The 14,444-nt window shown below is 38.4% G+C and overlaps 1 protein-coding gene and 1 pseudogene across 1 annotated transcript in view; one reads left to right on the forward strand and one right to left on the reverse strand.

Annotated features, from left to right (window-relative positions):
- The window catches only part of LOC132414587 (uncharacterized protein SPEM3-like), a 107,204-nt pseudogene that overhangs the window by 32,241 nt on the left and 60,519 nt on the right, over positions 1-14,444 (reverse strand).
- The window catches only part of LOC132414588 (AP-2 complex subunit beta-like), a 202,221-nt gene that overhangs the window by 5,910 nt on the left and 181,867 nt on the right, over positions 1-14,444 (forward strand). The window contains 3 exon segments of the mRNA XM_059997267.2: positions 5,354-5,413; positions 9,557-9,662; positions 12,824-12,959. Of these exon segments, the coding sequence (XP_059853250.1) occupies positions 5,377-5,413; positions 9,557-9,662; positions 12,824-12,959 (279 nt within the window). The 5' untranslated portion in view covers positions 5,354-5,376.

A 14,444-nucleotide genomic window follows, 5' to 3' on the forward strand; every position in this document is an offset into this window, starting at 1 on the left:
CTTCATTAAACTTTGACTTTTAAGAAGTGTTTTTTAAATGCCAAACACTGTTATAATCATGTGGTTTAAAAGAGAAAGTAAAGAAAACTCAGTAAGTTTAGAAAAGGAAGAATGACAAAGGAAGTGGTCTCAGTGAGGAACAATTTAAATTATTAATCACCTCCCTGGTATAATTCTGTTGCTTAGCCTCAGGGTACACTTACAGACTCATAATAGAAAGCAGCAGATGAAGGAGATGAAGCTGTACAAGAAAACGTGTAACACATTCCAATGATGACTAAGCGTGGTGGTAAGATGAGAACTGTTTGCAGGTATCTTAGTAGTTTTAAACTCCCAAAGAAGCAGAAAGTATAGTGTGTTCTGCAAATAGCCTCACTGAAAATTGGGTGGTAAAGGTAATACAAAGCTAACATTCTGTGACTTAAGAGACTCAAGAAAGCCCAGTTCTTCCATCTTTTCTTTTTCTTCTTTGACACACCCGTATTTTAAAATATTACGAACCAAGCTGAACAGGGAACGAATCAGGTAGGACGCATTTTCCTTTCTTCCTTCTTTTCTCTCCTTCCAGGCGTAAGTTTTCCAGAGTTTATTTCAGTTAAGAATTGGATGTAAAACTTTTGAGCTTTTTTCTTACCGGATAATATTAACAAATTATTTTGTGGCCATTTTTAAATGGAAATTGCAGGTGTGTCTGTTGTAATGAGTTGTCTGCTGTCATTTCTTAGGCAATAAATGATAGCTGAAGATGCCATTGTCTTTGCATTATTGAAATATCTGATTAGCACCTCTCACCCTTGTAATGAAAGATTGCTGAGATGACCTTTCTGCTTTTTAATTTGGTCAACTGTTCACTTTTTCCCTACTAGCACCAACTGTGTAAAGTCTTACTTTATGCGAAGAGGGGATTTAGTGGCCTCATCAACTCTAATTTAGCTGCCATTTCCCAGAGAGCCATTTGAAATTAAGACCCTCTTAATTTTCTTCTGGCCTTAGTCTCTTTACGGGCACCGGAAGGAGGGAGGAATAGTTGAGAAGGGACTTTTACAACGTATATTTAGTAGAAACTAGGTTATGTTAAATCTAGATGTATAATCCTGTACAGGGAGACCTTTTCTGAAATGCAGTGACATCATACTCTGGGCTAGGAAAGTTAGAGTGATTGTGCTTTTGACTGTGGCAGCATTATTTTTTTTTTTTAACAATGTCCTGAGGTCATACTTCAGGTCCTCAGAACAGCCGGTGAGTTCTCTAGTTTGATCTGGTAAAAAGGTAGTGTGAATTCCAGCTCCGTGATGGCTTGGCTTTGCCCTGGGACTCTCCTGAGGAATAAATTCCCCCCCAGCTCCCAGAAAGAACTTGATTTTTGAGACTCTTCAGCAAATACTTGACTTATTCTTTGAACTCTATCTTGGCTGCTTTTTCTTTGGCTTCTAAAGCAGACAACAGTTTTTTGTTGTTGTTGTTGTTGTTTTTGCGGTACACGGACCTCTCACTGCTGTGGCCTCTTCCGTTGCGGAGCGCAGACTCCGGATGCGCAGGCTCAGCGGCCATGGCTCACGGGCCCAGCCGCTCCGCGGCATGTGGGATCCTCCCGGACCGGGGCACGCACCCGTGTCCCCTGCATTGACAGGCGGACTCTCAAGCACTGCGCCACCAGGGAAGCCCCAGACAACAGTTTTCACCATCCTGTGTTTTAGAGTATCTGACCATATTCATCTCTGGTGTGTGATTAATAGTGTCTCATTAAAAAACAACAACAACAAAAACAAAGAAACAGTGTCTCATTTAAAGATATATACAGGGACTTCCCTGGTGGTGCAGTGGTTAAGAATCCGCCTGCCAATGCAGGGGACATGGGGTTTGATCCCTGGTCTGGGAAGATTCCACATGCCACGGAGCAACTAAGCCCGTGCGCCACAACTACTGACCCCACGCGTTGCAGCTGTTGAAGCCCACGTGCTCTGGGACCCATGTGCTGCAACTGCTGAGCCTGCATCCTGCAACTAATGAAGCCCGCGCACAGCAACGCAGAGTAGCCCCCGCTCGCCACAACTGGAGAAAGCCCACGTGCAGCAACGAAGACTCAACGCAGCCAAAAAATGCATACATATGCAATTTTTTGAGGTGAAATTCACATAACATAAAATTAACCATTTTAGAGTGAGCAGTTTGGTGGCATTTGGTACATTCACAGTGTTGTGCAACCCCGACTCTTCTCATTTGTTTTTGTTTAGGCTGGTTTACTTTTATTTTGGGGGAGTTTCTGTTGGCTTAAGTCAGGAACTGACATGATAAAATGTTGCTCTGCCAATATGTGTAAGGGATATTTCATTACTGTTGTGTAGGACAGTGCGAGATAAGAGAGTGGTGTGTTTCTCCTTTCTCTTGAAAAGCAGGGGTTTTTAATTTAGGGTCTAAGATCATGTACTTGATTCTCTCCTCTTCCCTGAAATTTTGTGGGCTGGTACATTATTCTCTAGTAAGAACTTAGTGCTCACAATGTAAAAGGACAGAAATCTAGTCCTCGATGATGAAATTTGTTAGGGAAAGTAATGAAATGTGTGGGTCACTAATAAAGGTACGATTTAAGACGAGGTTAATCTAATGTTTAACAGATTGTGCTGAAATTTTCTGTTAAAAATTTAATATATGTGAATGTGTATGAGAGCTTTAGAAAACAACGATTTGGGGGCGCTTTTTCAAAGAAACAGAAATTCCAAGCAGCTTTTGTCTTTAAATGTTAAGCAAGTTTTAACTTTTGTTGATCCCAAAGGATTAGAGTGGTGTAACAACATCCTGGATAGACTATAATGGCCTTGAGCTGTGGCCCTCCTGTCAGGCTCTAGTACTGTAATCATTTCTGTATACTGGTTTTCCTCTTTGTATATATAAGTTCTTAGATGATAACTTCACATTTATTCCAGGTCTTTTTTTAATTAATTAATTAATTTATGGCTGTGTTGGGTCTTCCTTGTTGTGCGTGGGCTTTCTCTAGTTGCGGTGTGTGTGGGCTTCTCATCGCAGGGGCTTCTCTTGTTGCGGAGCACGGGCTCTAGGCTTGTGGGCTTCAGTAGTTGTGGCATGTGGGCTCAGTAGTTGTGGCTCACAGGCTCAGTAGTTGTGGCACACGGGCTTAATTGCTGTGTGGCATGTGGAATCTCCCTGGACCAAACCCACATCCCCTGCATTGGCAGGTGGATCCTTAACCACTGCACCACCAGGGAAGTCCCTATTCCAGGTCTTTTATGTGAAGGACTCCTTTCTTCAGTTTGCCTACTTCACATTTAGTTTACACTGTGAATGGATTAAGTGATTAAATGGATTAAAAGATTATAATTCTTTGAATTTTAGCTAGAAAAGACATTATGAAAATACTACATAAGACAAGCCTCTGTTACAGGCTCACTTTAAGTTATAACAAATAGTGTCAAATCAGAAATTTCTGTATTCTGTAATGATTTGTGTGAGTTCTAGCTCACTTCTTTTAACAAGGTAAATTCAGTGAAATTCTTGTACAACCTAAAAGCACTATTGTATAAGGATCAGTACTATAAACATTAAGTAGCTCCTTGGAAAGATAACAGATGAGTCTAATTTCCCTTAAATAGTCCAAGTAGTACATTTTAGAGAACAAATTTGAGCCAACCTTTTTGCATTATTTTATGATTTTCTGGCTTTTTTCCTTAATTGCATTGATTTGTTGAGTGCTTAGGTCTTTTTTCTCAGATCCATAATTACCATTGTTTGTGGAGGTATTATCGCTCAAGTTTGCCAAATATATTATCACTCATGTTGTTTTGACCAGAAAATAATGAGTAGGTGCCAGGGCATCTGTCCAAAATTTGGTGATAAGTATTATTAATGATGGTGGTCAGTAAGAAGATAATCATTTTTTTAAAAATTTATTTATTTGGTTGTGTCGGGCCTTAGTTGTGGCAGGCGGGCTCCTTAGTTGAGGCTCGTTGGCTCCTTAGTTGTGTCATGCGAACTCTTAGTTGCGGCACGCATGTGGGATCTGGTCGTACCAGGGATCGAACCTGGGCCACCTGCTTTGGGAGTGCAGAGTCTTAACCACTGTGCCACCAGGGAAATCCCAGAAGATACTCATTTTTGAGTGCAGCAGGAATATTATTAAAAGAAAGTTTTAATGTATTTAAAGAAGTCAAGTACATTGGACAAAATCTTAGGGTTTCTCAAATCAGAAAACATTGTCTCATTATTTGGGGAGAAATGTGATCAGTCCATGCTGTTTTCGTTTTACTAATGGAGTCTTATGTCAACTGGATTAATTCTGGAAATTGGAACAGAAAAGTTAAATTGAAGCTGGGATCCATGTTCTTTTAAGTTTTAACACCAGTTCTGATCCTCTTTAGCACTCAGTGTGACTGAACAAATATCTCAGTTTTTTGCATTGTTTTTAACTGTAAACTGATATTTTTTATTTGGGGGAATACTTGGGGGAATTGTAGGTTGTTGGAAATATGAAAACCATAATTTAAAAAAAAATCCATGCATAACACCTCTCTAGATGTTTGCCTCTCTAGGTGTTTGTCATGAAAGAGTATTGTCCTACTAATCTAGACTTCTCTCTTTTTTCTGAAAGAAATTCCTTTTATTGACAGTTGCATGTAATGGTGAAGAGGTTGATAAAATTTTTTTCTCTTTCAGTTTTACTCTGTTTCAGAATATGTGTCTTAGAGTGACTCCATCTTGAGGCAGGGAAGTAAATCAGATTTGCTTTAACGGAAAGTAATGGGGAGATCTTTTGAAACAAACTTTTCCTTATTTTAAATATTGGAGTGACTAACTGAAGACGTATTTGTAAAAAGATGTAGCTTTAGGTCTTGGAGGCTCTGAGGAGATAGTTGTGGATAAAATCATAAAACTATGATAGGTTCAGATTATCACTCTATTCCATTAGGCCTTTGGATTTTGTTCCAATTAGCTTTTTTTTTTTTCTTTTTTTTTTTTGTGGTACGCGTGCCCCTCACTGTTGTGGCCTCTCCCGTTGCGGAGCACAGGCTCCGGACGCACAGGCTCAGCGGCCATGGCTCACGGGCCCAGCCGCTCCGGGGCATGTGGGATCCTCCCGGACCGGGGTATGAACCCGTGTCCCCTGCATCGGCAGGTGGACTCTCAACCACTGTGCCACCAGGGAAGCCCCAATTAGCTTTTGAGGCAAGGATTACATTCTTAATTATCCTTGCATCCCTTTGGATCACGAGTGATGGTGGTAAGGATGAAGATACTTTCTGAATGCAGAACTTCTTGTATATAAATGATCTTAAAATTAGTTGAATGCCTTGCTGGACATAAATAACTTGGTTAAAGGAATTCTCTTCTCTTGCTGTAGGTGCACATTAAAGATCCACAACCATGACTGACTCCAAGTACTTCACAACCAATAAAAAAGGTAAGTATGAGAACCTGATCACAGCCTTTTATGAAGATTCTTCAAAAGTTGTGGTGTAAGATTGTTCCAAGTAGAATGCTCCTGACCTCTTCAGACATGTATGTCTTGGACCATCTCATTGGGGATATCCTACAGAAAAGTGTATTGAGTAAATTATTAAAGTATGGGTTTTTAAAGATACGGCTGTGGTGCACATCATTTTGACTTGAAGGTTTTAGTGAAAGGAAGAGATCCAAGATTGATCCATTGAAGATTGATAGATCTGAGGAGGGTAAAAGGAAGAAGCACATTTATTTTCTCTTTTTTAAAAAAATCGAGTGTAATTGGTTTACAATGTTGTGTTCATTTCTGGTGCACAGCAAAGTGATTCAGGTGTGTGTGTGTGTATATGTGTGTGTGTGTGTGTGTGTGTGTATGTATACATATATATATTCTTTTTCAGATTCTTTCCCATCATAGGTTATTACAAGATATTGAATATAGTTCCCTGTGCTATACAGTAGGACCTTGTCATTTATTTAATACATACTAGTTTGTATCTGCTAATCCCAAGGTCCTGATTTATCCCTTCCTCCCCTCCTGTTTGGTAACCATAAGTTTATTTTCTGTGTCTGAGTGTTTCTGTTTTGTAAATAAGTCCATTTGTATCTTTTTTTAGATTCCACGTATAAGTGATACCATATATTTGTCTTTGTCTGACTTACTTCACTTAGTATGGTAATTTCTGGGTCCATCCATGTTCCTGAAAATGGCAGTATTTCATTCTTTTTTATGGCTGAATAATACTCCATAGTATATATAAACCATATCTTCTTTATCCATTCATCTGTGGATGGATGGACACTTAGGTTGTTTCCATGTCCTGACTATTGTAAATAGTGCTGCCGTGAACGTTGGGGTGCATGTATCTTTTCGAATTAGAATTTTCTCTGGATATATACCCAAGAGTGGGTTTGTTGGATCATATGGTAACTCTAGTTTTTTAAGGAACCTCCATAGTGTTTTCCATAGTGGTTGCACCAAATTCTTTTAATTTTTTACTTGGAAATAAACATTTTATTACAAGGAGTACTACTAAAGCAATACAGCAATAAAAAGTAAAAATGAAAGTTCCCTCCCTCCCTATTCCTGTTCCTGGTGGGAACTTGGTATGTATCCTCAGTCTTTTCTATGCATGTATTTTTTTTTTAATGCATATATTAATACATATGATTTTTAAAATTTTTAACAAAAAATGATTATGCAAAACAATGCATGGAAATTTGATATTTTCTTATCCTTCCACAGATGATGATTTCATATCATCATTTCTAAATTATGGCTGCCAAAAGGCATAATCTCAGTGTAATCATGAGGGAACACCTATGACAGCGGAGGGTGTTCTAGAAAATGACTGGCCTGTACTTTTTTAAAATGTCATTATCATGAAAGACAAAGGCTGACCAGCTGTTTCAGATTAAAGGAGACTAAAGAGACATGACAGTAAATGTAATGCATAATCCTGCATTGGATCATGGCCCAAGGAGGATGGGGGTAAAATTACTATAAAAGACTTTATCAAGATCTTTGAATAAGGTTTATAGATTAGATAATGACAGTATATCACCGTTAAACTTCCTGATTTTCATCATTATATTATAGTTATGTAACATAATTCCTTGTTCTTAGAAGTTATACAATGACATATTTAGAGCTAAAGAGACATGATGTCTACAGTTTACTTCTTCAATGAATCAGAAAAAAATGTATAAATATATAAAAATATGATAAAGCAAATGTGGCATAATGTTAGCAGATGGGGAATTTTGCAACTTTTCTTTAAGATTAAAATGATTTCAAAAGAAAAAGAAAATGGGAGGGCACACATAGTGGCCTGGAGCACCAGAAAATTTTCTAGAAAGCACAAGCATATTTCTGTTGTTTGGGTAAACTTCTATTATAATACAGAAAACACCATAGAGAGTTGCTTAATTACATTAGCTACTAGTCCATGGCTTTCAGCCTTGCCTGCACATTGGAATTGCCCAGTGAAGTAAAAGACAATAGTTGATGTCCAGCCCTATCCCTGCAGATATACTGATTTCTTTGGTGTGGGATATGGCCTAGACGTGGGGTTTTTTTAAAAGCTCCCCAGAATTTTCTGATGTGTAGCCGAGATTGAGAACTGTTGCTAGCTGCTAGCAATGCTTGGTAGATTTGATTCAGGGGAAAAGGAGGGGGGAAGATAAGAATTTAATAAAGCTGCAGTATGTGTGAGATACCTTGCCTCCGTGCTCCTCCTTGGCTCCACCCAACTTCTTGCTGTTTTTACTGCTTATAGCGTACAAAAGCATTTAGCCCCTTGGCATTCATTTTCAGCTTTTTTTCTTATTCTCTTATCATTCTGAAATGTATTTATTTCTTCTCTTAACATTTTGTGTGCTTTGATGACCGAGATGTTTCTATAATAACACAAAAAGATGTAATTTTAAAACTCACCTGATTTTTCAAACCTTCACTTATAATGGGTCCTGGTAACCTTTTTTTAATTCAGGGATTTTTATAAAGGTTTGAGACTTACAGATGAATCATGGCTGGGTAAATACCACATTTTAAAAAATGGGTAGACTGTGTTCCTTTTACTTCCTGTAACACCCACCAGAACTGCCACTGGCGCATATTCTTTAAATTTATGCTGTTGGAGTTGGAATAATTTCAGTTATATCCTGTTTTGATCTTCAGCTCCTGCTGCTATTCACAATTCAGATTTTCTGAAACCGTGCTGCTTGTCCTTTACTGTTTTCAGAAGTAAATGATGGGAACCCTAAGAGCTGGATTTGGCAGCAGAGGACTTGGAGAAGAGGAGAGTGACTCTTTAAAGGGCCCAGCTTTTCTGTCTGTGCTATTTTTGCAGCTGTCAAATAAAAGGGTGATTTTTGTAACAGTTTGTTTGCTTTGTTAGCGATGGATTTTGATGTAACAGGCTTTTTTAGTGCTCAACTTTGTGCTTCTTGCCAGTTCACCCTTCCCATTTAGAGGCTTCAGCAGATCACCTAGTTTGCTGCCCCCACTATTTCTGTACTGGTGAACGAGGTTAAAGTGAGCATCAAGAACAGTCATAAAGGTGGAAGAAAATGAGGCAATTCTGTGGATTGAAAGTTGACGTGACAATAGTCAACTTCTTTTTCGTGGTCTTATAGTATATTTTCTTCTTTCTTTTAAAACCAGTTGAGGGTGGTTAACCTTTTTTCTTATTTCAGCTCCAGCTTTCTGAAGATAGGTGAGCCTGGGCCTTAAAATAGTGGTGACAGTCCTGGCATTTCACGGTGCAGCGCCTGAGCAGTCAGTCATTTAAGATTATATCTTTAGAAATGACTCTGGTTTGTACCATTCTTGAAGCTTCAGGATTATTATTTCTGTTCTTAGATTGATTGAACAGGATAGGACCTTAAAGCCCATTATCATCTTAAAGTATTAATTAGAGCAGTGATTCTCAACCTTGATTATACATTAGAATCACTTGAGGAAACTTTAAAAAATATGAACGTAGGAGTTCTACTCCTTGACATTCTGATTTATTTGGTCCAGAGTGGAGCCTGAGCATTGGCATTTCTAGATACTTCCCGGGTAATAGTGTGTAGCCAACGTTGAGAAACACTGGATTAAAGAGTCGGGAGAAACAGTTCTAAGGCCAGCTCTGTCACTCGCTCACTTAGTGACCTTTGAGCCTCAGTTGTTTGTGGAGTTGAGAGTAGGTGAATGAGGAGTCTCTTCTGGTTTGAAAACATTGATTTGTGAACCTGTTTCCTGCCTGCATTTATTTTTTTCCCAGGACTTTGAAATTCTGACAGGGGATCATCCCTCAGATGCCGTTCTCTCCCCATCGTAGTAAGATATCATGAGATATCTTTCCTTTTTCCCACTTCTGTGCTTCCTGAGATCTGGCTTACACCTTCCTCTCTGGCGATAACCCCAAAATAGCATCCTTATCAATGGGTTGGTTAATATTCTAGGGATTTGAACTGTACCTATCCTATAATTTTTAAATAATCTTATTTCAGTTGCAGCCCTGCCACTGGTCATCAGTTGTGTTACTTGCTGTATAGTACAGTGTTCTGCTCTAGTTCTCTGATCCTGGGACCTCACCCGTTTGTTGTCTTTTAGGAGAAGTCTTTGAATTAAAGGCTGAACTCAACAGTGAAAAGAAAGAAAAGAAGAAGGAGGCTGTGAAGAAAGCGATTGCTGCTATGACTGTGGGGAAAGATGTTAGGTAAGGGTAATCTCTTCTGCTTTGCTCATTTTAGACTCTTACTCTATGGCTTTTACTGCCTTTTTTTTTTTTTTTTTTTTTTTTTTAAGCAGAGGTCTTCTTAGAAGCCCACATGATTTAAATCTATTTATTTATTTATTTATTTATGGCTTTGTTGGGTCTTTGTTTTTGTGCGAGGGCTTTCTTTAGTTGTGGCAAGCGGGGGCCACTCTTCACTGCGGTGCGTGGGCCTCTCCCTCTCGCAGCCTCTCTTGTTGCGGAGCACAGGCTCCAGACGCGCAGGCTCAGTAGTTGAGTAGTTGTGACGCATGGGCCCAGTTGCTCCGCCACATGTGGGATCTTCCCAGACCAGGGCTCGAACCCGTGTCCCCTGCCTTGGCAGGCAGATTCTCAACCACTGCACCACCAGGGAAGGCCTACTGCTTTTTATTTAAAGCTATTACAGTCAGAACGTATAAGAATGAGTTTGTCCCACTGGGAACATCAGGAAGTGTAGTTGCTTTTATATTAACTCTGTGACTTAGTTTTTTTTTTTTTTTTTTTTTGAGTGAAACGAGTTTGATTTCACTTGCGTACAGATCTAGCATAAAACCTCCTGAGAGCTGACACAGTTACAAATCTGTTGCTGAGGTAGTTTTAGAAGATGATAAAAATACACTGAGAAGCAGAAGCCCATGTGTACTTTAATTGGCTCAAGCCAGTGCCCTCAACTTTACAACTCTGCCTTTAATTGCCGAATTCAAGATGAAAATCAGTGGTAACAAAATCCAAAGGGTCTTTTTTGTTTTTCCTCCCTTTTTTCCTGTAATAGGAAGGCCATTTGGAAATAAATAAGGATTGTCTGCAGGCCCCTGAGGATTCCCGAGATCCTTTCCATGAAATCCATGAAGTCAAAGCTATCCTTGTAATAATACTTAGGTGTTATTTACCCTTTTCACTGTGTTGACGTTTGCATGGCTGGTGCCTTAGTGTGAATTAAGGCAGTGGTGCCAAACTGTAAAAGTAGTCATTGTATTCTTCACCATCATGTGCTTGCAGGAAAAAGGGCAGTTTCACTTAGGACTGTCCTGCATGAAGCACTAAAAATTTATTTCAGTAAACCTTGAACCTTGAGTTCAGGTCTTTTTAATATTCTGTGTGATGAAATAGGAATTAGGCATAAGGTACTTCTACTGCATAGCAAAGTGTGACGGTTGACTTGAAAAAAAGCCCTTGCACAATTGTTTGACTTGGGAACACCATTTCTTTGTGAAAGAAAGATTGACAGACAGAACTATAGTTAATCAGACTTCAGTATTTGGGAGACATTTTATAAAAAATGAACAAAGTGAACCTGTCACTTCAAGGGAAAAAATTTGACAGTAGATAAATTTCGACTTTAAAGTAAAAATTAGAGTGTTGGAAAACTTGTATCTCCCATCGTGAGCTTGATAGCTTCCCAATACTTAGAGATTTTTCTGATGAGATTGGTGGTGAAATTAATGACTGTGATTATTTGCTGCTGTATAATGAAATGTGCCACCATAGAGAAGATCTGCATAACTCATTGAACCAATATTTTCCAAATGACCAGTGCATACATCACAAAATTATGCATGGGTAAAATATCCATTCAAAATAAGTGATAAATGAATGGATTTTAATGCAACCAAGTACAGAAAGTTTATTGATATGGGTTCAGATTCCATATTGTACCTAACTTTTAAGAAACTACCATTTGTGGACTAAAAACAAAAAGAAAAACAACCATTTGTCTAGCTTTAATGTATCAAAGGAGAACATCCAGTTATATGAAAAAGCTATTAAAATACTCTTCCATTTTCCAATTTATATACGTGTATGCAAATGGATTTTCTTCTTACACTTCAGCTAAACAACATTCTACAACAGGTTGAATGCAGGAGCATGTGTGAGAATCCAGCTGTTTTTGTTTACAGTAGACATTAAAGAGATTGGCAAAAATTAAAACAATGTCATCTTAATTTAAAAAAATAAGTAAAATAGGTAGATTTTTACTTTAAAATATTTATGTTAATATGAAATGCATTGATTTTCCTTTTATTAGTTGGGTCAAATGCTGCTGATAAGAAATGGATGAGTGCAAGAATGCCAAGTAAATTGCAGCATCTAGTGGTGGATGTGAGGTGTAGTAACTCAAACATCTGAGAAGGTCCTAAGGCTAATGATGACCTTCCTAATGTCATTAAGAAAAGGGAAGTTTAAATTTAAGTGCATTCTGTGTCAGGCACAGGGACAGATGCTTTTACTTACAATGTTTTTTATAGTCCTCATGTCTTCTGAACTAGAGGTTATTCTGAATCAGAAGTTATTCCATGTTAGAGATCAAGCAGTGTATACTTGGAGAGGCTGAAGAATAATCCCAAAGTCATACAGCTAGTGGTAATGTAGCCAGGATTCTAACCTAGGGTCTGAGTCCCAATACCTGTTACTGGTCACTTCCTTCATGGGTGTATATATACAATAGAATCTAAATGTGTACATGGCACACACGTTTAGAACTGTTTCATTTTCTGAAAATGGTTAAAATTTTGAACAAAGGTCCTCATTATCTGAGAACTGTTTTAGTAAGGAAACTAATCAAATAAGTTCCCACTGGTCAGGGATGGAAGAATATGTGCATTAAAAAGCATAACAACTGTCGTGCTTTGAACTGCAAAGAATTGATATGAAAAATTATGGTTAATTTTTTTGTGTGACATAGTGATTTTTTAAAAAAGTTTGTAAAGATATACACTAAAATATTATATGAAATGTATGTGCAGGATTTGTTTAGAAATTGTTTAGAGCAACTAGATGGGGTAGGGACTGGGAGAAGGCAAGTGGATTGAGGTTGTGTATGAAACAAGATCGGGTATGTATCAATATTTGTTTGCAGCTGGGTGATGGACACATGGGTTCATTAAACTGCTGTCTCTAATCTGAAAATTTTCATAGCAAAAAGTTTTTTAAAAATCTATTTTTAGACATCTTCTTGGGACCATTATTATAAATTCTTTAGTAATTCATTTCTGTGGTAAGTATTATCACTAGTGGACATTTGTGCTCACATCGAGTCACTTTTTAAATTAAGGCTGTTTCTTTGTGTTCTGTCCAACAGCCTGGCATCAACATCTGTTCGCTTTCCCTTCCTCTTTTCTCAGCTGTCTCTTTCCAGATGTAGTGAATTGTATGCAGACTGACAACCTGGAACTAAAGAAGCTCATGTATCTCTACTTGATGAACTATGCCAAGAGTCAGCAGGACATGGCCATCATGGCTGTCAACAGCTTTGTGAAGGTAACTTTTTCCCAGGGACTCAAGAACGGTCTCTTCTACCTCAGAAAACCTTTTCAGAAGTGTCTCTTGATATGGTTAGTGTCTGCATTGCAAATAAGCAACCTCTGTTCCAAAAGAGGGCCTCTAGAGAAGTATTGGCCATTGAGTAGGAATATTCATGATTTAAGCATTCTGTATGCCAGAGTTTGTCTTCCAGTTCAGACCATATGGTGAGCCTTCTGTCAGCTGGGCTTGGTGCATCCTTGCCAGGTGGGAGAAGAAAGCCAGGTGAAACCTCACTGTTTTATCTTCCAAGGCTGACAAAGGTTGGGCATATCATTGTAGTGTCAGTAACCTGGGGTTTTACCTATTTTATCTTTGTAGAAATTATGCTTATGGTTCAGATGTAGTGGAAACTACAGGAGCTGCCTTTTAATTTTGTTTTATTGAATAGGTCTTACAGTAGTTGATTAACTTTTTTGTTATTGTGGAAATTTTCAAACATATTCAGGTTGAGGGAATAGTATAATAAATTCCTAAATATCTACCTTGTAGTTTCAGTAGTTACCAACCTATGGCCAGTTTTGTTTAATTTAACTCTCCATACATGCTTTCCTGACCCCCACCTCCTCTCCTACTGGATGATTTTAAAGCAAATCCCAAACATCTTAAGAATGAAAAACTCATTTAATCAGCTGATCATTAAAGAAAGTCCTTAATATTATTGGATATCCAGTCAGAATTCTCCTATCATTAGATTTGATGAACACAGTAATAAGGTTGTTCTTATTAGGGTTTTTGTTTTGTTTTGTTTTGTTTACTTCCTTTTCCTCTGCCTGGAATTTAGTCTACATTAAAAGCAAAAATCAGACAGCATTTCTAAAATTAGCTTCTATTAAATTGTTTTGGAAAATAAACATGCTTTCTTCCTCCTCATGGAATTTTTGTTCTTTTTCTGTGTTTAGCTACAATGTACAGGATCATTGTAACATTACATTCTTTCTGTCTGGTGATTCATAGATGGATGATATCATTGGAAAGAATTTAGTTTACATTTTTTGGAAGTTAGCATGTGTATAGGTTTATAATGTTTAAAGAAATTTTTTAATATAGGGCAATTTAAGGGGTGTTCTTTCTTGGTAAGTGTTCTACTTGTACTGTGTTTGGAGGCACTTGCTAGGAAAGGAGAATGTATGTTAATCAGGATTTCAGAGGGCCCTCTCTGCTGCTTCGCACAAGGAACTTATGTTGGGCACAAACCAGCTTCTAGATTCTCCTTTGCTTTCTTGGCTGTAGGCCCCAGATATCCAGCCCTCTTTTCTCCCTGCTTAATATTTGTGGAGTGGGACATATCTTTCCAATTCCTGATTTTTGTTGTTGTTGTTGTTTTTGCGGTACGCGGGCCTCTCATCGCTGTGGCCTCTCCCGTTGCGGAGCACAGGCTCCGGACGCGCAGGCTCAGCGGCCATGGCTCACGGCCCAGCCGCTCCGCGGCATGTGGGATCT

The sequence above is a fragment of the Delphinus delphis genome, chromosome 19, assembly GCF_949987515.2.
Source record: "Delphinus delphis chromosome 19, mDelDel1.2, whole genome shotgun sequence".
Classification (NCBI taxonomy): domain Eukaryota; kingdom Metazoa; phylum Chordata; class Mammalia; order Artiodactyla; family Delphinidae; genus Delphinus; species Delphinus delphis.